The sequence below is a fragment of the Zalophus californianus genome, chromosome 10 (genome assembly GCF_009762305.2).
Source record: "Zalophus californianus isolate mZalCal1 chromosome 10, mZalCal1.pri.v2, whole genome shotgun sequence".
NCBI classification, from domain to species: domain Eukaryota; kingdom Metazoa; phylum Chordata; class Mammalia; order Carnivora; family Otariidae; genus Zalophus; species Zalophus californianus.
Window position 1 is genome coordinate 67,010,773 of NC_045604.1, and position 27,653 is coordinate 67,038,425.

General features: G+C 44.7%; 1 protein-coding gene across 3 annotated transcripts in view; it reads left to right on the plus strand.

Moving 5' to 3' along the window:
* The first annotated feature begins 1,360 nt into the window (after positions 1-1,360).
* ACBD3 (acyl-CoA binding domain containing 3) overlaps positions 1,361-27,653 on the plus strand; it is a 36,163-nt gene continuing 9,870 nt past the window's right edge. The window contains exons 1-5 of one of the 3 annotated variants that reach the window (XM_027612371.2): positions 1,361-1,763; positions 19,373-19,514; positions 20,166-20,306; positions 23,673-23,831; positions 25,689-25,863. In XM_027612371.2, the coding sequence (XP_027468172.1) occupies positions 1,478-1,763; positions 19,373-19,514; positions 20,166-20,306; positions 23,673-23,831; positions 25,689-25,863 (903 nt within the window). In that variant the 5' untranslated portion in view covers positions 1,361-1,477. The remainder of the gene's footprint in view (positions 1,764-19,372; positions 19,515-20,165; positions 20,307-23,672; positions 23,832-25,688; positions 25,864-27,653) is intronic. The other 2 variants (XM_027612370.1, XM_027612369.2) reach the window with 2 other exon arrangements.

Here is a 27,653-nt window from a genome sequence, read left to right on the forward strand (position 1 = left end):
TGTCAAATAAATAAATTCTTAAAAAAAACACACACACACTAAGAACACTAATGAGTTGTGAAGCTGATACATAAACAATAAAAAATTTTTGAGCCCCATGCTGGAAAGAACACTGACCTTTCTCTTTTCTTTATAGAAAAACATTACAAAATGTCGTAGGAAGAGGTGATTAAAAGTATGCAGCCAAAAAAAAAAAAGTATGCAGCCAAAAAGCGTGGGAAAAATGATCATAAATGGTGCCCATAAAGTCTAGACAGACAGGTAAGATATATGCAATGCTGTCAAGGGCATTTTCGATCTTCTAAAAAAATAAAATAATTGTGTTTCTGGACTTTTGGACACCCTGTAGAAGCGTGTCAGGAAGTTAATAAATGCTTTACGACTGTGTGTGTGATGCTCGTGGCTTTTTTTTAACTTTACAAAGTGTCATTTGTGATTTCTCATTCTAAGTGTATTTATGTGCATAATTTGGGGTATTTTTCTTTTTTAAGTAAGCTCCAGGGCGGGACTTGAACTCAGGACCCTGAGACCAAGACCCGAACTGAGATCAAGAATCACGAGTGGGTAGCTTAACCAACTAAGCCACCCAAGCGCTCCTGGTGTATTTTTTTTTTCTTACTGGGGGTCCCACAAATTGTATGGTTCCCGCAAAACCTGGGTCTGCCGATTTAAAACAGCCGCAGAGAAGCCGATTTCTCTACAGCCTCAGCTTCCTCTTTTTTTTTTTTTAAGATTTTATTTATTTATTTGAGAGAGAGAGAATGAGAGACAGAGAGCACGAGACGGAAGAGGGTCAGAGGGAGAAGCAGACTCCCCGCTGAGCAGGGAGCCCGACGCGGGACTCGATCCTGGGACTCCAGGATCAGCTTCCTCTTAAAAACAAAAAGTCATTCGCCCAGCATCTCCTCAGCGCTGCAGTGAGGATCCAGGCCAAGTGGGGGGGCAGGTTCCGGGAAGTCCACGACCCCACAAACGGGAAGGGTCTCGGCCTCCAGCGTACGGCGCCTGCCCAGTCACCCCGGCCCCGCGGGCCCCGCCCCGCCGCGACCCCCAGCCCCGCGGGCCCCGCCCCGCCGCGACCCCCAGCCCCGCGGGCCCCGCCCCGCCGCCACCCCCAGCCCCGCGGGCCCCGCCCCGCCGCCACCCCCAGCCCCGCGGGCCCCGCCCCGCCGCGACCCCCAGCCCCGCGGGCCCCGCCCCGCCGCGACCGCCGCAGGTGGGGGGACTGGGGAGGGGAAAAGGGGAGAGGGCGGTGCTCGCGGGCGGACGCGGGCAGGAGGAGCGGGGCCGGGCCGGGGCGGGGCCCGCGGGGCTTGGGGTCGCGGAGGGGCGGGGCGCGAGCCTCAGCCCCTCTCCCGGCGCCGGAGAGCCTCTTCAGCGGCGGAAGTTCCGGCGTCGGTAAGTGGAGGTCAGAGGTCAGCAGGAAGTCGATACGTGGCCGCCGCCTGTCCCCGCCGAGGAGGCGCAGCAGCCGGAGATGGCGGCGGTGCTGAACGCAGAGCGACTCGAGGTCTCCGTCGACGGCCTCACGCTGAGCCCGGACCCGGAGGAGCGGCCCGGCGCAGAGGGCGCTCCGCTGCTGCCGCCGCCGCTGCCGCCGCCCTCGCCGCCCGGGGCAGGCCGGGGGCCGGGCGCCGCGGGGGAGCAGCCGGAGCCCGGGGAGGCGGCGGCCGGGGGCGCGGCGGAGGAAGCGCGGCGGCTGGAGCAGCGCTGGGGCTTCGGCCTGGAGGAGCTGTACGGCCTGGCGCTGCGCTTCTTCAAAGGTGAGCCGGCCCGCCGCACCCCCGCCTCCGCCGCCCCGGCGAGTCCGACCCGGCCGGTGGCCCGAGCGTGACCGGGCCAGTCCCCTCCTCGCCCGCCGCGGCCGCGGCGACCGGAGCAAGCTCCGTCCTTGGGGGTCCCCGAAGTTTGTCACCACCCGCTGGGCCACTGGGTCACACCCCTGAAGGGCCTGGAACCTCAGTGTAGCACTCCCGAGTCCTGCCTCCCCTAGGATACCAGGACGTTTTACCCAATTTAGCTTCTCGGGTTTCTGTGGCCGGCGTGGAAGAATGAGCCTTTTCTCTCCCAGAGGATCCCGTTCTGGGATGACTTTTTGTATGGGTTTGTTTGTTTGTTTGTTTACTGTCGTATTCCTTTTCCTGTTTCCTGTGGCTTGGCACATCAGACTCCACCGATTTTTACCCCTTTTCCGGGCAGGAAGATTATGTTCACCCCCTTTCCAGCCATTCTGGGGAACCGTAAACTGAGGATAGGACTTGCTCACCTGGCAGTTTTGATGTGGCCGAGAGGAGGAAGTATTAAGCTAATAGGTCCCCTGTGGCTAATTAGCCTCCAAAGGGAAGGGATGCCCACTATGTTCTGACTTCTAGATGGTTAAAATTGTACCTTGGAAGCAATGTGCAAGAGTAAATTCTCAGTTAAGGCCTAAAAGTACCCTCTCTGTTTCTCGCAGAGTTAATTGTAAAATGTTTCTTGTCTTAGAGCACGATTGTGGTGTGGATTTTTTGTGTTGTTTTTTTTTTTAATTGGGTGATTCACTGGTGGTGATACCAGTCACATGATCTTTTCAGTGGGAAAGACTGTTGAGAGGCCCGTTACTTTGATTCTTAGAGATATTTAGATCTTGAGGGACAGATCTTAGGCAGAATGAAACTTTAAAAGTGGTTGCTAGGTTTTGTATACATTCCAGAACAGCATATTTATGACACTTTTCCCAGGGGGAGTTCCTTTTGGAGTGCAGTACATACTTGAGTAACTGAAGTTGTGTAGTTCATTGTACTGATAACATGCAAAAGTTATTTGTTCTCTGCCGAAATAACTGTGCAAACTAATGAACGTCTTTTACAAATTTTCCAGAACATTTGATTATTCCACATTCATTGTATTTTTTATTAAAAAGTTTACCCTTGAAATATTCATTGTCATTGGACAGGGAGTTCAGCACTCTGTGCACTGGCCAGCTTGGGGAATTGGTAATGGCTAATGGGTTTTGGATCACTTGACCCTTAGGTCACTGGCTTGGATTTAGTGTTTCCTGTGGTGGTGATATATTACCACTTACATAAAAATCTGGTGTTTCCTATACAGTTTGTATAACTACATTTTACTTCATACTTTTATTCTTGGAACTTACTTTTCCAGTGTTCAGGAAGATTATATAGTAGCACAAAGGTATCTAAGAATAGAAAAGGACCCACTTTTAATCCTAGCTTTTGCCACATGACTAACAAAAAATAAAGGTCATTTTATCTTCTGAGCCTGTCTTATTTGAAAGTGGTACTATTTTCTTTGAAAGATTAAAACACTGTATAATGTGCAGTAAATTTAGTATTGCTTTGGGAGTCAGGAGGCCCTGGATTCTATTAACCATGTAAACTCCTAGATAACTTAACTTTTCTCTTCGAAACTCTTTTTCCAGGTGTGTGTGTGTATAGAGCAGCTAGGTTAGATGAAATTTGATGTTTCAGGTTTAAGATTTGGTCTAAAGCTAACATTATTTTAACATGTTTTTTGAGTAGTAGGAGTCCTTGGGGAACCCTTAACTGGGGGGCCTAGTTATCAGTGACCTTAGAGAAAAAAGCTGCATTAATAGGTATGGTTCATTCACTTCCTAAGTTAAGCTTTCAAAGCAATATTCAAATACTTAAAAGGAGAAATAGCAGTGTAGCAATTAAAGCTACCCTTCTGCATGGATCATTACATAGTTGGCAGTGATGAGGCTATCAGGATAAGAGACGACTAAGGGCGGGGGGGCGTGTCTAAAAGCAGTCAGAAGAATTATGGAAAGTAGGTGAGTCAAGTTTTGCTGCCTTTGTTTTAATGTATAAATTTTCCCAGTGCAGTACTTGACATTTTTATCAGTTTTGTAAGGATTTCTAATCAGTATTTTGTGGTTTTTTTGTACCAGAATCTCAGCAAGAATCAGAAATGACATTAAATTTTATCTTCCACTGTGGAATAAATATGAATCTTGAAAGCATGGCTATCCATCGAAAATAAGTTGGATTGGGAATCACGAACCCTGTTTCTCATTCCATTCCAGCCACAGCGGTCACGGGCCAGTGATTGAACCTATTATGTCAACTAACCTACTCTCTTTAATTTTATGCAGGTAAAAATAAAATAGATGAAAAGATGGATGAATGTAAGTTACCATTCTTACTGTCCAAACTTCAGACATTGTTGGGGCATCAGGCTGGCTCAGTTGGTAGAGCATGTGGCTCTTTTTTTTTTTAAAGATTTTATTTATTTATTTGAGAGAGAGCGAGCGAGCGCACAAGCAGGGGGATCAGTAGGCAGAGGGAGAGGGAGAAGTAGGCTCCCCACCGAGCAGGGAGCGTGTTGCGGGACTCGATCCCAGGACTCTGGGATCATGGCCCCATCCGAACGCAGATGCTTAACCAACTGAGCCACCCAGGCACCCGAGCATGTGGCTCTTGATCTCGGGGTTGTGAGTTCAAGCCCCATAATGGGTGTAGAAATTACCTAAATAAATAAGATTTAAATAAATAAACCTCAAACATTGTTGAATCCTTATTATGGATACAGTTTTATGTTAGATTACCACTATAAAGGAGTAGTACGTTCCCTGTTGCTGTTAAGGAGCTTAGGGTCCAAAAGAGGAGTTAAAGACCCAATGACAGTCGCAATAGAGCGTGAAGGATGGAAGGGGCAGATGCGGGGGCAGAGGGGGAATGGCCGGCCAAGAGCCCTGAAAGGGCAAGGCTCGTGTCGGGAAATGGCAAATAGGAAGTAGTGTGATAGAGCTGGAAAGGCACGTTGGTGTCAGTTCCGCGGAGGGACTTGAATGCCATTGTAAATAGCCTTTTTGTTAGTGACCGTGAAGAACCCTTGAAGCTTTTTACAGGGCGGAGCCAAGTTGCCTGATTCTAGCTTAGCAAGCTTCAGCTGGTATTCTGAGCTCTTTGGGTAAGGGTTGTATTGGTTGGCTTTATTGTAGCCTTTATACTTCTTGGATAGAGCTAACCTGAGGAGTTGTATTTTGGCTTTTGGAGTCTTTGGGGGTGAATGTTTCCTTTTCTAATATTTTACTTCCTCATCACATGACACTGTTAGATGGTTGCATTAATTTAAAATCCTAGAGTATTAATTAGCCCCAGTTGTTGAGCCGATGTTCACTCTGTGTCAGGTACTGCTTTGAGATAACGTATAATATACATTATTCTGTGTAGTCCTCCATAGACCTTCTAGTGAGGACGTTGTTCTGGTTTCTTAGTAAAGGAACTTGATCCAGGTCCCTCGGTTATTAGTAAGAGGCAGGGTTGATTCTCTGATTCAAAGAGGTCTTCCCACTACAGGAGATGACAAGTGAATAGAAACCCTGCTTTTTCTGATGGTATTCTGAGCGAGATACTTAGAATTACTACCCTGTTGCCTTATCACATTTTGGAACTTTTTATTTATTTTTTATTTTATTTTTCTTTAAAAAAATATTTTATTTATTTATTTGAGAGTGAGCACGAAGGGGGGTGGGGAGAGGCAGAAGGAGAGGCGGGCTCCCTGCAGGGAGCCCGGTGCGGGGCTTGATCCCCGGACCCAGAGATCATGACCTGAGCCGAAGGCAGACACTCAACCGACTGAGCCACCCAGGCGCCCCCTCTTTTTGGAACTTTTTAAATATATTTGCTTGGAAATATTAAGGGCTAATGGAAAGATTCCTATTGTTTTTTACACATGATCACTTTATCGAGTCTCTTGAGATACCTGGAGGAGTGAAGTGTGAGAGAACCACCTACTTTGAATTCCTACATGATATTGCTCTCAGGTTTGAAATTTTGAATGTAATGGGGCGGAAATTGCCTCCGAAGGACTGAAGTAAATGTGCTCATCAAAATATTGATATGCTAAATCCCACTGCTACTAATAATACAATATTAGATCTTTTGGGAGGCCGCATTTAGCTAGTGTAATGATTTTTTTAACTCTTGTAAATTGAAAATGGATGTGTTAATTCATTGGGGATTGAAAAACGGTGATACTCTAATTTTCTTTCACTGGAATACTTTCCTTCGTATACTATTTGGTGCAGAGTATAAATTCAAATAGGAAAGGAAAATGCTTCTTTCCCTTTATTTTCAAAATAATGAGTTGTTTCTCTAGCGGCCTTAACAGGTGACAGGTTTTTTTATTGTCATTATGTACTAATGCTTTTATTTTCCTGACTCACAAGTTTAAGGCACATGTACTAATGCTTTTAAACATATTTGATTGTTTTTAAGCTCTTACCGATGCTCAGTACCGTCTTTAGCAAGTGGGAGCCTTGTCAGATTGGCTCTTAAGTTCCTTTGACATGACTGCTAATTTTTCATAGCTTCCTTGCTGTCTGGTATGGTGAGATATTCCAGGTTATTCTTATACATTTCCTGCTTCAGCAGGAATCATCAGCCATTTGTCCAAGGAGACATGGTTCCCGTTAGTGGGAAACAGCATTTGAAGAGATGTAATCTGGGTGATGGCAGTGGGTGCTCATCGCTGCTGGATTGGTCATCATTTCTAGGCCTTTTCAGTAGACAGATCGAGGGTGTGTGTGTGTGAGAGAGACAGAGAGAGAGAGAGAGAGAGGAGTATTTTTGAGCATGTGATATATAAAAGCTGTAGTTGAATTTGGCGGAACTTGTCTTGGACTCAGTCTTTCTAGACTTGTTAATGTGTTTCCGCTATAGCGGCGCTGGTGATTATACTCAGTAGTACGCTCAGCTATGTTACTGGTCGCACAGAGGCCGTCAGGCGGATGGGCCGAAATGGTTGTTTCCTTTTGTTACCTTGAGGCATATGCATTTACAGCAACATGTAGGAATGGCCCCATTGATGTTTTTTTAAAAAATGTACAGCTGGAACTTATATGTATGTATAATTAGTGTGTGCCTCCTGCACTTCAGTGGTCTGGCCTCAGATAATTTCAAGGTTAATTATTACCATCAACCATCTGTTAAATTTTGAGTTTATTTTTTCCTTTTTTTTATTGTCTTTACCTTAAGACATAAGTGTGTAATAGTATAGGAGGACGCATAGACCCAAGAGACAATTGTAAAAAAGAAATTGTAACCACTAGGGGCATCTGAGTGGCTGAATCGATTAAGCATCAGACTCTTGATTTCAGCTCAGGTCATGATCTCAGGGTGGTGAGATCGAGCCCCACGTTGGGCCCTGTGCCCGGCGTGGAGTCTGCTTGTCCCTCTCCCTCCCCGCTGCTTGCATTCTTGCTCTCTCACGCTCCTAAAATAAATAAACAAAATCTTTTTTAAAAACCCCGAACCAAGAAAAAGAAATTATAGCCACGAAGAATAGTAATACCTCGGGGGGGGGGGGGTTAAAAAAAGAAAAGAATAGTAATACCTCTCAAACATCTGATTTTTTAATTTGCTAGTTCATATTAAATTTGAGCTGAACTAAAGTTTTCGTATGAAGACTGGATTCAAGGATATGTTTATACATGTGTGTGTATATTTGTGTGTGTGTCTAATGTAAGTGATTTTAACATTCGCCGGAGGCCTCCTCTTTGTTTAATACACATTCAGAAAAGTACACAGGTGATAGGTGTATAGCATGATGAACTTCCACCAAGTGTACATACTCTGGTAACCAACACCCAGAAGGAGATAATGTTTATAGTAGTTTCGCCCTTATCCGTGGTTTCGCTCTCCCTGGTGGTCAGCTGCGTTCAGGAAGCAGGTGATCCTCCCGTGACGGGGCGGCGGAAGGTCAATAGTAGCCTAGTGCTGCAGCATGCTCCGGCGTCCTTCATCTCACGTCATCTCGTCCACCATCATGTAAGCATTTTATCATCTCCCGCCATCGTAAGGGTGAGGACAGGACAGTAAGATACCTTGAGAGAGACCACATTGACTTAACTTTTATTACAGGGTATTGTTTAATTATTCTTGTTATTTTCGTACTGTACCGAATTTTATAAATTAAGCTTTATCATAGATGTATGCTTTTGTATAGGGTTTGGTACTATTCACAGTTTCAGGCATCCACGGTAGGCCTTGGAATGTATCCCTCGTGGATAAGGGAGGACTACGGTACTTTCATTTGTTCACTAAATGAGGTCTACTCTGGCTCAGTATTTAGGAAGTTGAGCCCTGGAGTCAACACTGTCTCGGGTCCTTTTTCTAGTTCTGCCACTCAGTTTCTTTAATTCCGTGCCTTCCTTTACCGAGGGGTTGTTGAGAGAGTTACAGGGAATTATATATATAAATTCTTAGCCGAGTGCTTGGCAGTTGATATTCTGTGGCTGCTTATGTTGTTAAAGAGGAAAGAGTACCAAGAATTTATTACAGGTTTGTTGAATTAATTGGGAGAAGTCAGCTTTTATTAAGCACTTAGTACATGCTGGGCCAGAGTGTTGTATAGTCATTGATTCAGAAATACCGCATCATGTTATACTTTCTTACAAGTAATAGAATTTATCAGTCACGTTTTTCTCAATCCAACATAGAGGAGATGTGATTTTAATTTAATATTTCTAAAAGATGGATTTTACTCAAAGCATATTCTTTGGGAGTCAGCAGTGTGCTCGGGCTGGGAAAGCAAACACGTTTGGTCTTAGGCTGGTTTGGCGGAAATACCGTGTCTAGGATGAGGGAGGAGAGAGATAGTCCTGCTCTCCTCTGCATAGATCAGACAATCCCTGGATAATGCTTTTAGTTTGAGGCATCATCCTGTGGGGTTAAAGACAAATGGAGCTGGTCCAGTAGAGAGCAACTTGTCCGGGCATGGGACTTCGGATCCCTGCTCTCATTGCCATGATGGCTGCTCCGTGCTCGGTGCGGGCGCTCTACCAGGACCTTTCTAACCCTCACAAGAACCCTAAGGGGAAGGTAACCTCCATTTTATTGGTTAAATAAGTAGTCCCTATTATGTACATAGCAGAGCGGGGATATAAATGCAGGTCTTCGGGAGGGCCGAGGGAATGAGCTACGGATGTTCAGCCCAGAGAGTAGAGAACTTGGGGCAACCACGACAGGTATTTTGTGGCTTTTGAGGTCTTATTGGTTAAATGTGTTTTACTTCATGCTGAGGACTGGAAATAGACCCCGTGGATGGAAATGTGAGACATGAAGTCAGAATAAAGAACTAAAAATCACAGCCACGCAGAGGATGGAATAGAACGCTCTGGGACACTGAGTTCCCATCCCTGGACCTGCTCAAGTGTAAGGTAGCAATTGCAAGGTGGCTAGGCTTCGATTCCTCTTTCTTAATCTTTTTTGTCTCTGCTACAGGTTTTTTCTTTCTGGTTACCATGAGGCTTATGTAAAATAGTTTATAGTTATATTAGTTTAAACTGGTAACTTCCACAGATACAGAAACTGTACTTTTCCCTCTCTCATACTTTAGGTCACTGATGTTGTCATATGCATCTTTTTTATATGGTGTGTCCAGTAACAGATTGCTGTAGGCCAAGTGGATATGCAGAGGGGATTTGAACTTTGGTTATGCAATTCAGTCACCGATGGTGAATATCCTCTCCAGCTCATAGATTGTACGGTTTCATTTCATGAAATAAAGGCTAGAAGGGACATTGAAATACTTTGTTACATCCGCTACCTTCATCTCCAGAGAGAAGAGAAAAATAAGATTTCTGTATAAACTTATTCTAGTAATTGAGGTGTGAGACTAATAACCCTTTGTATAATTAATTTCAGGTGGAAGGGACTTAATCTTTCAGAGCTTTGGGCTTGGTAACTGTGATTATAATACTATTATCCAATTATGCTGCCTTATTAGAACTGTAAAGTTAAGTACTAATGAACTTAATAAGAACATAATTTAGAAGCCATTTATATGTTTAGTTGCTTGGGAAAATGTGTTTTGTGGATTGCATTCGTTTCCTATTACCACTGTAACAAGTCACCACAAATTTAGTGGCTTAAAGCAGCACATACTGTCTTACAGTTCTGGAGGTCAAAAGTTCAAAATGGGTCTCCCCAGAATTTCAAGGTATTAGTCCATTGTTTTCTAGCTTTCAGTCTTCATACTCTTTAAGATGTCTGTAGTCTTTCTTATTCCCAGTCCTGTGTATGTCACCTGTTTTTCTTCCTAGAAGTTTTTAGAATTTTTCTTATCTCCAGTGTCCAAGAATTTCTGTTACTACCTTTCAGTTTATGTAAGTTTTTGAATGATTATGTTCATTGTTTGATAGTCCTTCTAGTCTCTAAACCTGCATCCTTCATTTTTGGGAAATTTTCTTGTATTATTTCATGATAATTTCCCCTCTTTTTTTCCTCTCTTCACACTCTGATACTGTTAATATTAGGTATTGGATCTTCTGGCTTGAATTTCTAATTCTGTTATCTTTTCCATCTTTGTTTTTTTGCTCTGTCTTTTAGGAGATAGTCTCTATTTATTTTCCAAGCTGTGAAAGATTTTTAAAAATTTATTTTTACATTTTTCATTTCCAAGAGTTTTTACTGTCTAAATTGTCTTTCTTTCTGGTACCTGGTTTTTGCTTAATGGACACATCAGCTTCTGTCTCTGAGGATATTAAATACAAATTTAGTTTTATGTTTTATTTTAAAATTTTCTTTGGGGGGGCCTGGGTGGCTCAGTTGGTTGAGCATCTGACTCTTAGTTTTTGCTCAGGTCATGATCTCAGGGTCGTGGGATTCAGCCCCGAATCAGGCTCCACACTCAGCATGAGGTCTGCTTGAAATTCTCTCTCCCTCTGTCCCTCCTGCGCTTGCACACGTGCTCTCTCTCACTCTCTCCAATAAATAAATAAAATCTTTAAAATTTTCTTTTAGACTTTTTTTCCATGTTGGAAGCTTTCTTGAATGTCGGGTAACACTTGGATATTCATTCGTATAGAAGGGTAAGGCACTGAGCAGCTAATTGTAACCTTGAGCAGAAGCCTTTACTGTAGGGTGAAGAGGCAGAGATTTCATAGGGGAACCCTCAAACGTAAGTATCTTTCAAATCAGTAGCTAGGTTTTTTCTTTGGGGCCAGTTTCCCCTGCAAATACTCCTGTCTCCTTCCTGGGATGTACGAACTTAGTTGTCAGCATTTAGGAACCAGGCAGGAGAAGGGAGGGTGGCTGGAGTTGTTTACCATTTACTAGGGAAACTTCTGTTTCTCTGTTTTTAGTCCTGCAGTTCATTCCCAGCCTGGTGTCCTCCCATCTGGAGCATCTGTGATTTGTTTCCCTGGTAAACGTCAGCCTCTGCTGCGGTAGGGGTGAGGTAGCCATCTGCGTGCTTGGGCTTGCCACACAGTGGGAGGGAGGGGTACCTGCTGCTTAAGAGTTTCAACCATTCTTATCTCCATCTAAACTCCAGCTTTTAAAGAACCCAGAGCCTTCTTCACTTCCTCAACCTTCCCAGGGTTCTCTAAATTGCCTTCCATATTCCTTTCCATTGAGGTCTCATTGAGGATCATGCGTGTTCAATCCATCATGTTTAGCTAGAAGTTTATGTTTTCTATCCTTTTAATTATATTTGATTTTTAAAAATATCTAAAAATCGGGCGCCTGGGTGGCTCAGTTGTTTAAGCCACTGCCTTCTTAACCAGCTGCCTTCGGCTCAGGTCATGATCCTGGAGTCCCGTGTGGAGTCCCACATCGGGCAGGAAGAAGCAGGGAGTCTGCTTCTCCCTCTGACCCTCCCCCCCCTCATGCTCTCTCTCTCAAATAAATAAGTACAATCTTTTAAAAACAAAAAACAGTAAAAATATTTTATTAAAAAAAAATCTAGAAATCATTTGGTTTTTGAGTTTACTTCTTCTAGTTAAGAGTCAGCAAACTTTCCCTAAAAGGACCGGATAGTATTTTAGGCTTTAATGGCCATATACGGTCTGTTTTCATGTTCATTCTTTTTTGTTTGTTCAGTTTTGCTTTTTGTTGTTGTTTTACAACCCTTAGAAAACATAAAATTCAGGGGCGCCTGGCCAGCTCAGTCGGTGGAACATGCAGCTCTTGGTCTCGTGAGTTCAAGCCCCACGTTGGTGGCAGAGATGACTTAAAAATAAAATCTTTAGGGGTGATTGGGTGGCTCAGTTGGTTAAGCATCAGACTCTTGATTTCGACTCAGGTCACGATCTCAGAGTTGGGAGTTAGAGCCCCACATCGGGCTCTGTGCTGGGAGCAGTGGAGCCTGCTTAAAATTCTCTCTCTTCCTCCCTCTGCCCCTCCCCACTCTAAAAATAAAATAAAATAAAAGCCCTTCTTTGCCCACAGAAGCTGATCTTTCAGAAACAGCTGTGGGCAGAGCTGGTCCAGTTTGCCGACCCCTGCTTTAGTCTGTCTCCTTTAACCTGGCTTTTATTGGTCTTTGGTTTTATAGAAAATAAACTTTTTTTTAATAATTGTTGCTGACCAATGCCAACAAGTGATCTCATTCAGTCCACTCAAATGAAAACGACTCGCTTTGCAGTCACGCTTCACTTAGGTGGTAGAAGTGGTCACTGTCTGCTTCTCATGGGTACCTGAAAAATAGCTCTGCAGCTTCTTCTAAGCATAATTTACATTTGTCTTTTTGGTTGTCGTAGAAAGCAGAATTCCAAAATTGAATATAACTTTGTAATCATTAAACTGTGAGTGCAGGAACCTAGGTTGATGCCTGTCTATCCCTTTCTGGCAGGACTGGGATAGAACTTTCCTGTAGGAATGTGGTCCTGGTTAAAGATTTTTTAGTTTCGGCACCGCTTTAATGATAGTTATAACTCTCCTGTTAAGCGTATTTAATGCCCATAGATCCAAAAATAATTTAGAAGAAAATGATTCCCATCTAACTCAGAAAACTAAACAAAACAAATCCTGGGATGTATGAACCAGAAGTATCTGAAGAGTAAAAGAGAAGTAACTTTTTTTTATTATAATACTAATAGTCTGCCTAGTGGTGTAGATTGTGAAGGGTTTTCATTTTCTGCGTTTTCTTTTAAGTTGAGAACATCAGCACAGTGTGTGCTGTCCTGTACTAAGGGTGGTTGGGATTATTTGCACATCCTCCTGTGTTTTGTATATTTCTCAGGAGAATAATTGATTTGTTAATGTTAACCTTGCCCCAAAGTCTGAAATATAAGTTGTCTTGACTTTTTTTAAGGTTTTATTTATTTATTTTTCCGCTCATGCACGAGAGAGAGAGAGAACACGCATGCATGCGTACAAGCATGAGGGGAGGGGGGCAGAGGGAGAAGCAGACTCCTGTTGAGCAGGGAGCCTGATGTGGGACTCGATCCCAGGACCCTGGGATCATGACCTGAGCCAAAGGCAGACGCTTAACTCACTGAGCCACCCAGGCGCCCAAGTTTTCTTGACTTTTTACAAAAAATGTTTGTTGAAAAAAAGCGTGTATGTTTTTAATATGAAAGTACATACACGTATTGAAGAAAATTTGGGAAAATAAAAAATGAATAAAGAAAAGTCTGTAGTCTTGGGCACCTGGGTGGCTCAGATGGTTAAGCGTCTGCCTTCGGCTCAGGTCACGATCCCAGAGTCCTGGGATCGAGTCCCACATCGGGCTCCCTGCTCCTTGGGAGCCTGCTTCTCCCTCTGCCTCTCTCTCTCTCTCTCTGTCTCTCATGAATAAATAAATAAAATCTTTAAAAAAAAAAAAAAAGAAAAGAAAAGTCTGTAGTCTTTCAGAAATAACTATTCACAATTTGATGTGTTTCCTTTTCTTTGTTTCGTTGTGTTTTTTTGTTATTGTTTTAGATAAATTTTGTCCCCAACCTGAATAATGATGATTAATTTGAAGATCCAATAATAGAGTTTAAAGAAAAGATTATAGAACAGTTCTTTTTTTTTTTTTAAGATTTTATTTACTTATTTATTTGACAGAGAGCTTGAGAGAGCACAAGCAGGGGGAGCAGCAGAGGGAGAAGCAGGCTCCCCGATGAGCAGGGATCCCAATGTGGGGCTCAGTCCCAGGATCCTGGATCATGACCTGAGCTGAAGGCAGATGCTTAACCAACTGAGCCACCCAGGCGCCCCCAAAGAACAGTTCTTAAAACTGACAAGTGTGTAAATGATTCTACGGAAATGCCAGTACAATTCATAAGAATGGATATACTGTTTTGCTAATTCCCACAGAAATTGACCTATAAAGTTAATGTTTTCTTTAGTGAGATGTGTTGGGTGTGGTTTTGGTGGTACCGGTGAACCAAGCATGGTGCTTAGTGCTGGGGTTCATGGTGGTGAACAGATTTGACTGCTTGACCAGAATTAACACTTAAAATGTATTCCTCTTTTTTTTTCAAGATTTTATTATTTTAAAGATTTTATTTCTTTATTCACGAGAGAGAGAGGCAGAGGCAGAGGGAGAAGCAGACTCCCCGCTGAGCAGAGAGCCTGATGCGAGGCTTCATCCCAGGATGCTGGGATCATGACCCGAGCTGAAGGCAGACACCCAACCAACTGAGCCACCCAGGCACCCCAAAGGATTTATTTTTATTTATTTTTTAAAGATTTTATTTATTTGACAGAGAGGCAGCGAGAGAGGGAACACAAACAAAGAGTGGGAGAGGGAGAAGCAGGCTCCCCGCCGAGCAGGGAGCTTGATGCGGGGCTCAATCCCAGGACCCTGGGATCCTGACCTGAGCCTAAAGCAGACGCTTAATGACTGAGCCACCCAGGTGCCCCTAAAGATTTTATTTTTAAGTAATCCCTGCACCCAACGTGAGGCTCCATCTCACAACCCTGAGATCAGGAGTCCATGCTCTACCGACTGAGACAGCCAGGTGCCCCAAAATATATTCCTCTTTTGAAAAATCCTTTATGGATTGGCAGTATATTCTTAAAATTCTGTCAGGCATAAAAAGGTCAGATGTTAAAATGGCCTTCAGAAATCTGAAACTCACCCTGATGAGAAACTTTTTAGGGCTGGGGGTCTAACGCCTTGCTGATTAATGAGTAGTTTCCTTGTTTACTCACCAATCCCTTCTTCCCTGCTCCTAGTTCATACTACTGAGTGTTCTGAGTGTTCGAAATAAAGAAGTAAATTTGTTACCTCATAAGAAATGGGCCCTCTCTCCATTAAAATAAGTGTGGTGTAGTCATAGGCTAAAAAGTTCCCCCTTATCCATTAGACCTTTTAGTTTGAAATTCTCTCCCTGCAGCAAGTAAGAATTTGTGTGTGTAGGTTTGAAAATTCCTGTATTACATGACTTATCAGGAAAGTGTTTGGTCTTCCAGTGAGTGGGGTTTCCATCTGATTTTATCTTTATTTACATTTACTTAGGTCAAAGCAACTACTTTCACAGAATTCTGGCTTTTTTTTTCCCCCCCCGAAGGAAAAAATAAAATCCCAGGAATACTGACTGAATAAAGCAAGAAACTTGTGCCATGTGCTCTGCCCCTCTCAGGCTCACTACACCTTTCTTGAGTCACCAGCACATAATTTCTTTTTATAAGGCTCAAGATAAAATGATGTAGTTAGAATAGTTCCTTTTTGGTTGTTTTAAAAAACAAAAACCTTCTGGGGCGCCTGGATGGCTCAGTCGGTTGAGTGTCTGACCCTTGGGTTCGGCTCAGGTCATGATCACAGGGTCCTGGGATCGAGCCCCACATGAGGCTGCATGCTCAGCGGGAGTCTGCTTGGCATTCTGTCCCTCTCTCTCAAATAAATGAGTAAATAAAATCTTAAAAACCTTAATTCTATTTCAACTGATAGATCAGAAGTTGGAACTCTTCAAATCATCACAAGTTGGTGAAAGTGAGGAGAACTTGTTCTTGGCTATGTTTCTTTTTTTCAGTTTTTAATTTTTTTTTTTTTTTTTTAAGTAATCTCCCTACCCAACGTGGGATCGAACTCACACCCTGAGATCAAGAGTCCCGTGCTTCACTGACTGAGCCAGCCAGGTGCCCCTAAGCTATGTTTCTAATGATTATCTGTGACATAATTAACACAAGAAAACTTCTGGTGGTTAATTTGTACAAAATAATGGTAGATGGTTGAGGGTGGTTATACGCATCTTCAAAATTAAAGAAAGGCTTTTTGGTAAATGGTAGCCCACAGTAGCCACTATTGTTTCACACATTTTAACAACCTAACATCTGAGAATAGGGTTTTAAGTAGCTAATTTTGTAAGAAAAATCTTAACTGTAATTTTAAATTTATTTATTTAGAGAAAGAGTGTGGGGGCAGAGAGAGAGACAGAGTGGGGTGCCGGGGGAGAGGGAAAGAGAGAGACTCTAAAGCAGGCTCCACGCCCAGCACAAGCTGACTTGGGGCTTGATCCCTCGACCCTGAGATCATGACCTGAGCCGAAATCAGGAGTCAGACACTCCACCGACTGAGCCACCCAGGTGCCCCATTAACTGTAATTTTTTAAAAGGAAGATCTGTAGTATGTATAATCACTCACCCAAATTCTTAAAATTTTATCTTTCTACATTCTCTGTGGTCTTTGGCCACATTGTAGGCATTTTTATGTAATTCTAAACATCATAATTTTTCATTCTACTTACTTTAGTTAGTACATCGTAAACCTGTTCTCTGAAATGCTGTGTAGCCCTTATAATTGCCTTTCTAACAGCTGTATATTCTGTTCCCTGGATTACTGTAATTTAAGTGTTGTGTTATTGTCGAATAGTTAGATTTTTTTAAAATTTAAATAACACAACAGAAGTAGGCATAACACCATTTTTCTTGCCAAGGTAATTTTTCAGGGTTGTATTTCAGAGAGATTTCTTTGGGAAGAGAATGAAATAGCAACTCTTTTGAGCTTCTTGGTTTTTCCATGAAAGACAGTGCGAAGGTATATTTTGGTTTTGTAAACTCCGGTCCATTTTGCTTTATCTTGATTATAGACTGTGATGGAGTTTAACTCAACTCCTGGCCCAGCCTAAGGAGTTGAAACAAGTCTACTTCATTACCTTTTGATCTGTTTTCTTCTAAGTCAGAAGGAAGCTCTAAAATAGTCTTTTCAGTTGGGCGTCTGCCTTTGGCTCAGGTCATGGTCTCGGGGTGCTGGGTTCCAGCCCTGTGTCGGGCTCCCCACTCAGTGGGGAGTCTGCTTCTCCCTCTCCTTCTGCCCATCTCCTGCTGGTGCTCTCCCCCCCCCCAAATAAAATCTTTAAAAAATAAAATATTTTCTTTATCTCAGTGTAACTGTTCTGCTTTGCAGTATATATATACCTGAAATACACACCAGGCTACAGCTGTTGACTGAAGTGCCATGTTATGAATTTGTATTGAACCTCAGTCATTTGTAAGTTACTACATGATGGCAATGAATTTACACTCGGGCTCAGTATGTAGTAAGTTGAAAGTATGAATATAAAAATATTTTCTGTAGTGTCAGTCATTAATTGAAATAGTGTTCTAAGAGTTGGATTTTGAAGTGGGAGTTAGCTTTTCGTTAGTAAATACAGAACCATGATAATCCTGTTCGAAAAGCTTTAGAGGAAGTTACTGCTCTTGGTGCTAATTGTCTAGTGATACTGTTTGCTCAGTAGCAAAGACCGATGGCAGGTCCACAGGTTGCTGAATTGTTCCGATTTTTATTAAACAAGGTCAGTGCCACAGTTTGGTTTTTTCCTCATGTTTATTTTTTCCAAGAATTGCATGAGTTTGTTCTTGCAGAAGAAAAAATTCATATATAAACAAGCATATATACATGGGAAACTCTCCTTCAGTCCTCATCCACTAGTTTTGCTGGTTCTTTCCCTAGAGGCAATCCCTCTTAACAGTTGGGTTTGTTCTTCCACACCTTTTCCTTGGAAAGTTCGGATGTCACAAGGAAGGGTTCAGTTCTCTGAGAGACTCCTTTGGTCTCCCGTCATGTGACTCCTGGATTTTGTTATTTGCATCTACCTTCACGTAAGGGTACTCAGAGAATATGCATGTGGGTGTGTTTACGTGCTGTGTTTTGTCAGTTCTAAGACTCACTGTTATCTTACATGCTATTATTTAGAAAGAGAAAGCACTCTTGTAACTGTAGAATACTGGGTGTAAAACCGAATCTGATTTAAGAGATGTTAAAGCATGTGGTCGGGGAGTGCTCGAATGGATGGGATAGATTGTGTGCTGCGATCCTGTGTCGTTTTCTGCAGCTTGCTTTTGGCACTTAGTGTTTCCTAGAATTGCTTCATTTATACCACAGTGTGAATATATCACATTATTTAGCAGTCTCTGTTGAGGAACTTGTCAGTTGTTTACGGTAACAAGAAAACAGCTGTATCCCCCAGTATCAAGGACGGGTCACAAGAATTGGAATGACTGGGTCATGGGGTGTGCACATTTTTACTTTTGAAATAAATTGCTAAATTGTCTTCCAAGATAACAGTGTATACTTTCAGCATTAGGATAGGAGAGTGGGTACCTTTGTTTCATTCTTACCAACTCTTCATGTTACCTGACTTGTTTGACCTGTATGACGCCAGAGGCTTTGGTATCTAATGAAAACTTTGCATTTCCTTGACTGGTGAGGTCAAGGATCTTGGGATGCTCGTTGGCAACTTCTGTTTTTTTTTTCCTCTGAGTTTCCTGTTCATAACCTTTAACCCACATTCTTGTCTCCTCAGTGATTTTATTTTGGTGACTACTATGTGCATGGATAAAATACGTAGGCAGTATATACTCCTTTCTACCTTTTTTTAAGTGGTAGTTTCTTTTGTTAGAACCAGTCAGTAATTAATGCTACCATTTATCAGAGAAGCAGAACTATTCTCTAAGGATTTCCCATTTTTACCAGCACCCACTTTCATACGGCTTTGAATGGTGGTCGTAGCGAAGTCTTTACAGATCAAAGCTGGCTTCACTCTTCATTGCCCGTTGGAGCCTGCCAGAGCCAACCATGCTATGGAGGAGGGGAAAGGATCTGATGGCTGTCATCGATGCTATCCCATCACCTCTGAAGGAGCAGTGGACTCCTTACTTCCTTGATGAACAGAGAGGTTCAGTGTCTGACAGCTAGGAAAGGTCTGAGAGGAGATTTACCTCTTGTTTCAGAGCCCCTTCACCACATCGCACTGCCTCAGTGGGACCGGTGCATTTGACTATAGCCTTTCAAGGTACGCGTAACCTCTTATGCGTGATCATCTTAAAGGTGACTGATGCAAAATTATTTTTTAAACTTTTAAAAAACGATTGTTACACAACTTTTGATATGGGTAGAAGATGTCCAGCAGGACGGTTTGTGTGTCTGACTGTTAGCTTGACAGATGGGTTTCTCTGTAGAAGTTTGAACATAAATATTGGTACTTGGCTTCATGGAAAAAAATCTCTGCATAAAGGATTTCTGTCTTAGGCTCCAACTGTTAAAATTTTGTATTTGAAATACAAATGCCACCATAAGATTTGTATCCATCACAGGCTGTGTGTGACATCCCTTACAGTGGACCTTCAATGTAGAACACCAAAAATACGTTTTTTGCCAATTCTAATTCTTTTCATGTTTCTTTATCTTGCAGAAAAAGATGGCAAAGCCTTTCATCCAACTTATGAGGAAAAACTGAAGCTTGTGGCACTGCATAAGCAGGTTCTTATGGGTCCATATAATCCAGACACTTGTCCTGAGGTTGGATTCTTTGATGTGTTGGGGAATGACAGGAGGTAACCGTGTTTTGTTGTATAATGACCTTAGAGTAGTGTTGAGAAGAGCGCAAAGCGAATCGGTTAAGATGCGAACGGCTGGTTCCTTAGCTTAGAGGAAGACTGAAACAGCCATTTTTGCTTGCAGCTTCTGGAGCCTTCAGATGTGTATCTGTTTTTGGCTTGGAGAGGTTTATGGATAAATAATATGGAAGAAGTTTACTCATCTGATTATGAACATAAGACAAGTACAACTTCATTTGTTTCTTCCTAAATAACATTAAAAGCAGCCACTTAAAATACACAATCACTGCTTTCCTTACTGGGACATACACAGAGTGGTGGCAGAAAACAGTGCCCTGAGGGCTGTATTCAGTTAAGACTAAAATGTGACGAAGGAAAGTCAGACTCAGATACCCCTTTGCTTGTACGGAAGTTACCAGTGGTGCAGCTGGACTGCAGTCAGCAGTAGGTGTGGGTTGTGTGTGGCACACGTAATTTAATACATCAGTAATGCCTACTTGTTGAGACTTGAGTTTTGAGCCTTTTGCTTATGGTAGAATCATTCTGCATTTTAGTTGTTGAGAATTTTTCACGTCTAGGCTTAAATTAAATCACATTCTTACTCTCTTAGGAAGAGGCAGTAATGACTTTTCTTGTTATTCCTTCCAGGAGAGAATGGGCGGCCCTGGGAAACACGTCTAAAGAGGACGCCATGGTAGAATTTGTCAAGCTCCTAAATAGGTGTTGCCATCTCTTTTCAACATATGTTGCATCCCACAAAATAGAGAAGGAAGAGCAAGAAAAGAAAAGGTGAAGTTCGAGGATACGGTGTACTTTATTCCTGTGCAGCCCCGGTCCTGATGCTTTGCCTTACGGAGTATCTGTTCTAGATCACATGTCCCACTGCCTGTGGATCTCCACTTCCCTTTTTTTTTTTTAAAGATTTTATTTATTTTTAGAGAAAGAGAGCGCATGAGCAGGGGGAAGGGCAGAGGGAGAGGGAAAGAGAATTTCAAGCAGACTGAGCGCAGAGCCTGACGCAGGACTTGATCTCACGACCCTGAGATCGTGACCTGAGCTGAAATCGAGTCAGATGCTTAACCGACTGAACCACCCAGGCGCTCCCGGGCCCCCACTTCTTAAGACAGTTGTTCAGACCTGGTGGTATGAGCACATATTCGTACTAGGAGTTCGGGGGGCAAGGGGCTACTGCTTCCATCTGGTGGCAACATCCCTCTTGTCCTGGTTACACCGAGGTTTTGAGCAAGCTCCACCGTAGCTCTCCCCTCCCAAAGGGAAATACCCTTTGCTGTTGTTTCCCTTGAGCTTCTAGAACGTTATGCTCCATATCCTGGCTGTCACCTGTGCTACGTGGTAGGCCTTATGGAGACATTCATATTGGCTCTGGCTCCCAGGTGGCTTATTAATTATTTCCAAGGGGTGGGTGGGAATGCTGCTGAATACACTATTTATTTTGATGGGATTTTTTGTCATGACGGGAATTCAACAGCATTACAGTTAACACATTATTATTTTTTTAAAGATTTTATTTTATTTATTTGAGAGAGAAAGCACAAGCCGGGAGAGAGGCAGAGGGAGAGAGAGAATCCCCAGCAGACTCCCTGCTGAGTGCAGAGCCCGACAGCAGGGCTCAGTCTCATGACTCCGAGATCACGACCTGAGCCGAAACCAAGTTGGATGCTTAGCCGACTGCGCACCCAGGTGCCCCCAGTTAACACCTTATTTATCTAGAGGTTATATTTTCAATAACTTTGATTATCTGAAATATGAGAGTAATGAAAATGACACTATAATGCCATTTTTTCCCTCAGATACTTGCTTTAGAAACCGTTGGTTCTCTGCTTTCCTACCTTAACCAGGACTGGAACAGAAAACAGCCTGATAGGAAGAAGACAGAAACCATCAAAATAGACACAAGAATTATAAAAAAAGCATAGCAGTAGGGGCCACGGATAAGAAGATAAACTCTCCGTCACAGTATTAGGTCTGTACTTGTAGCTCACGGTATTAGGGCGCGGACGGCTCTTCGGTGTGTGGCTGTAGCTCCTGAGTCGTCAACAGATAGCACTACGTGTAATTTATTCCTGTTTAAGGTGATAGGAAGTAGTTTAATACATTTTCAGGGGCGCCTGGGTGGTTCAGTTGTTAAGCATCTGCCTTCGGCTCAGGTCATGATCTCAGGGTCCTGGGATCGAGCCCCACATTAGGCTCCCTGCTCAGCGGGAAGCCTGCTTCTCCCTCCCCCACTCCCCCTGCTTGTGTTCCCTCTCTGGCTGTGTCTCTCTCTGTCAAACAAATAAATAAAATCTTAAAAAAAAAATACATTTCCAGAAGATATTATCCAAAGGAAGATTGTAATTTTATCCAAAGGAAAAGTTTTGATTCGGGCAAAACTTTTGGGTCCCTCTCAGGTCCTGGCGGAGCTCTTTGGGAGTTTTGTGCTATCACTTTACTATCGATCAATAAACCTTGCTTTGCTGCTCAAAAAAAAAAGTTATGATTTTTAGTGGAAAATTGAATATTTAAGTTAGTAGTCATCTTAACATGTAAAATTGCGTTTTTCCTTTTAAAAACGTACTTCTGGGGACTCAGTCATTAAGCGTCTGCCTTCGGCTCAGGTCATAATCCCGGAGTCCCTGCTCAGTGAGGAGTCTGCTTCTCTCTCTCCCTCTGCCCCTGCTCATGCTCGGTCTCTCACTCTCTCTCAAATAAATAAAATCTTTTAAAAAAATGTACTTCTTTCATGAGATGAAATCCATCTGGTGCCCTTTAAAAGCATTTAAGCCTAGACTTCCTCAGTCCTACAGGCCCAGCTCTGGCTGTGGAACATCTTGCCCTGTCCCAGCTGTGACAGATTGGAAGTAGGTCACTTCTTATTGCTGTTTTGAGCCTTGGCTGTGCCTCTGATGTGCTGTTCATCATTTACAGGAGTACGGGGAGGAAAACGGGGTAAGCCGAGCAGTTCTTGTGGTAGGACCAAGAAATGGTGTCCCCTCAGATCCTCAGAGACCACCTGCGTCTCATCCTCAGCTGTCCTGCCCTCCATACCGCGCTCAGCTGACAAGGCACCCGCTCCTCCTGCCGTGGGATCTGTGCTCCCCCCGGGAAAGGAGCCGAGAGCAGGAGAGAGCTGGAGAGAGGCAGCACCTGCATTTCCACTCTTCTTTATCTCTTTTAAATTCAAAGCTTTGATGTTTTTTAAAATTTCAGAAGTAATATACAGATACATGCGATATAAATATTTTTCATTTATGGCAGTATGTGACACACAGACTGAAAACCTTCCCTCCCACCTTGCTTTTAATCGCTCTCTTCTCTCAGTAGATGAGAAAGGACACATTTAAGGTGTATTTTAAAGACTTATTTGAGAGAGAGTGCGTGGGGGAGGGACAGAGAGAGAGAAAGTTTAGCAGAATTCTGTGTTAGGCCTAGAGCCTGATGGGGGGCTCCATCCCAGGACCCTGAGATCATGACCTGAGCCGAAAGCAAGAATTGAACACTGAACCGACTGCGCCACCCAGGCTCCCCCAGTTAAGGTGTTTCTTTGTAGACCTTTTCCTGTTATTTCCTTGCTCTTTTCATTAAACCAAGTATATTAAATGTCTGTGTCGGGCCACATAGTCGTTTTTTTTTTTCTGGCCACGTGGCATTTTGGGGTGCCTTATTCATTTTAGACTCATGAGTTGAGGGCTTGTTCTTTCTAGTACTGTGCTCAGCTCCGAGGTTGGAGTACTGGGAGATAGGCACCTTTTGCCTCGTGGAGCACAGACTTTGAGGGTAGGCAGGCATGCGGCTGAATTTCTCGCACAAGCTTAATTACAACCACAGCAAACAGTGGGAACGGAAAGCCTGTGACGCTGTGAGGGTAGGTGAGGAAACCTTCAGGGTGGGCATATCATGATCTCAGTGGTCTCTTACTGGTGAACACCTTTCTCTTCTGCGCAGCCGGAATTATTTCTGCCATGTTCTTGCGGACTGTGAGATTGACCCCACCGGATAAATTTCTACTAGCCGAGTGTATGCATCTCAAATTTCGATAATACGACCGCTTCGTTCTCTCCGAGTTGTGTCAGTTTTCACTGGGAAATAAAGTCTTCGGTGATGTTTAAGCAGGATTCGTTGTACGGGGTTCACCGTGTCTGTCCTTGCTTGTAGGAAGGAGGAGGAGGAGCGGAGGCGGCGCGAAGAGGAAGAAAGAGAGCGTCTGCAGAAGGAGGAGGAGAAGCGCAGGAGAGAGGAGGAGGAAAGGCTGAGGCGGGAGGAAGAGGAGAGGAGGCGAGTAGAAGAGGAGAGGCTTCGGCTGGAGCAGCAGAAGTAAGCGGGTCGGACTGCTGGTGCTGCAGTGTGAGAGCCGGGCCGCCACGGCCTCCGGGTGCCGCGCCTTGGGAGAACTCTGTGACTTGTGCGCTAGGAGGTGCACGCCTCTCAGCTCCCACCGTTTGTACCGGTGGTCAGTCCCGTTCCCCGGAGGGCCTCGGCTCAAGTTTCAGTGGGTGGCGAACAGGAAAGGGCTTGGGGTTAGCTGCCAGGACCCAGGGACTAGAGCGGGAGCTGAGGTGGCTTGCTGGCTCTGTCCCTGGGTCCAGGTGATCTTGTCTTGATTCCCAGTTGTATGTCTGTCTCGTCCCTTCTGTTCTCTGCCTTGGGGACACGAGGCTGTCCCGGTGTGGATTGGTGTGGTCTGGGATTTCATGCGTCCGCCAGACTGGCCGGAATTGGAGAGAGCCCCAGTTACAGAGTCCCAGGACAGAGGATGGGACCTGAAACTGTTTCTCGTTCAGGGTTGTGAGAGCAGCTGTGTCACAAGGGACTGGTTCTTCAGGAGGGAGCTCTGGGGACAGGGAGGAAGGGGTTGACACTGCACTTGTGGGAGGAAGGTCTGAGGTGTGGGCGGGTGGTGGCATCTAGAGGAAACCAGAGAGCGTGACAGTCCCTTGATGTCTCGTTATCTCAGCGGCTCCTTAGAAAGGTTTCAGTGCTAGTCACAGAGCAACCCAGGGCCTCATTCCACTTCGGGGAGAGACTAGGAATGCTACACCTTTGGGAGCAGGCAGCGTCCTGGATGGGCCCAGTGTCGGGTTCAGTGCAGGACTTTGTGAGATTTTGCTTTATTTCATCTGTCTACTTATTTTTCTGTCTATTGAGAGATGGCTTTCTGAACTTTGTTAAGTTGGTCACATAACTGAGGTAGGAAGCCTGTGGTGCCTGTAGGAGAGAAAATGAGATTTGTAATAACAGAAATTACTGTCTCTAAATCAAGTGTGCCCAGGTACTATTTTCAGTGTTGTTCTGGAAGGCAGCCTTTATTTATTTATTTGACAGAGAGAGAGAGAGAGAGAAAGAGCACAAGCAGGGAGAACAGCAGAGGGAGAGGGAGAAGCAGACTCCCCGCAGAGCAGGGAGCCTGACATGGGGCTCAATCCCACGACCCAAGCCAAAGGCAGATGCTTAACCGACTGAGCCAATCAGGCGCCCCGAAGGCAGGCTTTAAATGAAATGCCTGAGAGCTGCAGAGTTTCCCTGGCTTTACTTATATTTACCAGGGCCGCTCGTGACACGTTCTGATTTCTGTCCTTCCTCTTTCTGCTCTCTGGGTGTTCAGGTAGAGAAGCCATGGCCGGCAGCTGAATGTTACTGTCATTGTCGTGTCGTGTCCCCCCCCCCACACACACCCCCACCGTAGATGACAGGGCACCCTCTGACAGCATCCTGCTGGGAGTCCGCGCTGATGCCGGCCTGCCTGACCGCGTCCCGGCTCTGGCTGCTCCCACAGAGTGATCTCGGGCAAGTTCCCGAACGCCGGCACCGCCTCCCGTCTGAAGCCTTGTCTCCGCCCAGGTGGCTGGTACCTGCAAGCAAATGGCGCCTGGTGCACAGTCAGGGCCCGGCGACCATTTGTAGTTATGATGGGGACGATGGGGATCCGACGCGGGAATCCTTCTCCCTCTCCATCCCAGATTTTCCTTGAAAACCCTCGGTGAAAAGTGAGAGAGAAGCCCAGTGTCTTCTCTGAAGCCTTTCTTCTGGGCCCGCAGCACGTGCGGGTGGGAAGGCATTCCCGGCTCAGTCTTTGAGCAGGGTGACCAGTGGTACAGATCAGCCACGAGGCCGTCTGCTCTGGCCGTGAGCTATGGCCCGTGGCCCGACGAGTGTGTGTCTCTGGTGTTTCAGGCAGCAGATCATGGCGGCCCTGAACTCGCAGACGGCCGTGCAGTTCCAGCAGTACGCGGCGCAGCAGTACCCGGGCAGCCTGGACCAGCAGCAGCTGCTCGTCCGCCAGCTGCAGGAGCAGCACTACCAGCAGTACATGCAGCAGCTCTACCAGGCCCAGCTCGCCCAGCAGCAGGTGCGCCGGGGCTCCCTCCTCGCCTTGCTCAGCCGCTCTGCGCCGTTAGCCTCAAAGGAGAATGTGACGCATGGGGGCCTTGTGGGGAGACTCGGGGTGCACCGGCAGTTATGAAAGCAGACAGGTGACGTGGAGGCAAAAAATGACAGTCTGGGGCAGACTCTGTTGGTGATCCTGGGTGACTCGTGTTCAAGTTGGGTTGCCGTGTCCTTCAGGCGGTGGGCGGGCCTTGGCCGGGGCTGCTGCCTGTGGGAGAACCCGTTCCCTCAGGCTGTCGGCGGGTTTTGCGGGCTGGCCATCTAGATGTTTGCGTGAGGTGCTAGAGCAAGACCGTGCCCCCCTGCACCACAGTGCCAGTCCTCCTCCAGCTCCCCACCCCCAGGGACTTGGCTTCCACCGGGAGTAGGTGGCGAGGTGTGAAGAATGTGGGGTGAAGAGGAGCAAGGTAACACTTGGATTTGGTCCTGGCTTTGCCGTTATCTTGTTTGATATTAGACAAGTTACCTACTGCTCTGATTTTTCTGCCTTTTCTCCCAGTGAGCGGGAATGGGAGAAAAAAATCCCGGTACCGGCCCCGCTCACCTTACTGAACTCTCAGGGGACCAAAATGAGAAAAAGAGTTGCTCTGTGAAAGTGTTGTGTACGTACAGCAGGTCGCTGATCTGTGTTCCCTTTTCACACCGGGCAGAGGCACTCATGCCTTCTTGGGGTGAATCTGGCAAAGTTTTACTTCCTTACTTTCCATTTAGAAAGTAGTTATGACCCGTCAGTCCACGAGAAGAAAGTGTGCAACATTATAGTTGCTCAGTGTTTCTTGTCAGATGAAGTGATCTTGATTGTTTTGCCAACCTCTTTAAATTCTCTGAAAATTAATGTCCTTACTTAAAATACCTTTTCCCTTGAAGTTGAAAAGCCCTGCAGATTTTGTGTCGTTCGTAAGCTGAAAAGGATGTCACCCCAGAGTTTATTCAGGACAGTAAGTGGCTTTTCTGAGGGATTTCTTTTCTGTCCTGGAAAGCCTGTTTCTGCTTGAGCGTACCACCCCCTCTTCCTGCTTGTAGGGCTTTGAGATGGGTTTTGAGATGATTTTCCAGTGGGATAGCTCACACGCCCTGCCCTGTTTATAGGTTGCTGTCATTTAGTGAGAACAAAGTTGGTCAAGTAGGGCAAACCAAGAATCTGTGGAAGAGAAGGATCTGGAATCCGTAATTTAGATTACAGTGATGAAACTCGGTTTTACACGTTGACTGGTGGTCTCTGGGAATGGAGAAGGAAAGGCACTGGGGAAGGAACATAAAGTAGTGGTTTTTTTTATACATACTGAGCAAAATGACAAAGTGCTAACACTTTGTTCATTTGGAGGTGTAGTTACGTGGGTGTTTGTTCCTCTACCTTTCTGTGCTTTTAAAACCTTCCCAAAGTACAGATGAGAGATGATGTAAATAAATCATAATGATTTGCTGTCTGTAATAGATGTATATTTGTGGGCAGTGGGATCCCTAAGGGAGTTGTTCACTCTGCTGGAGGATTTCAAGCATGGCCTCCTGGAGAGCGGCCATCTGAGCTGGGCCTGCTGATCATCCACGGAAATGCTTTTCTAGCTGTCCTGTCGCACAGTGAATGTTCTGAGTGTGCCGACTTGTTTTGGTTGTATGCACTTTTTCGGGAAGCTGGTACTCTTTCTAGAAAACTCGTGGGAATGACCAAGAATCTAGGCCTTGAAAGGAGATATTTTAAAATCTAACATGTATTATCAGCCTCTGTTAGCCGCAGAGGAAAGCGTGGCTGTT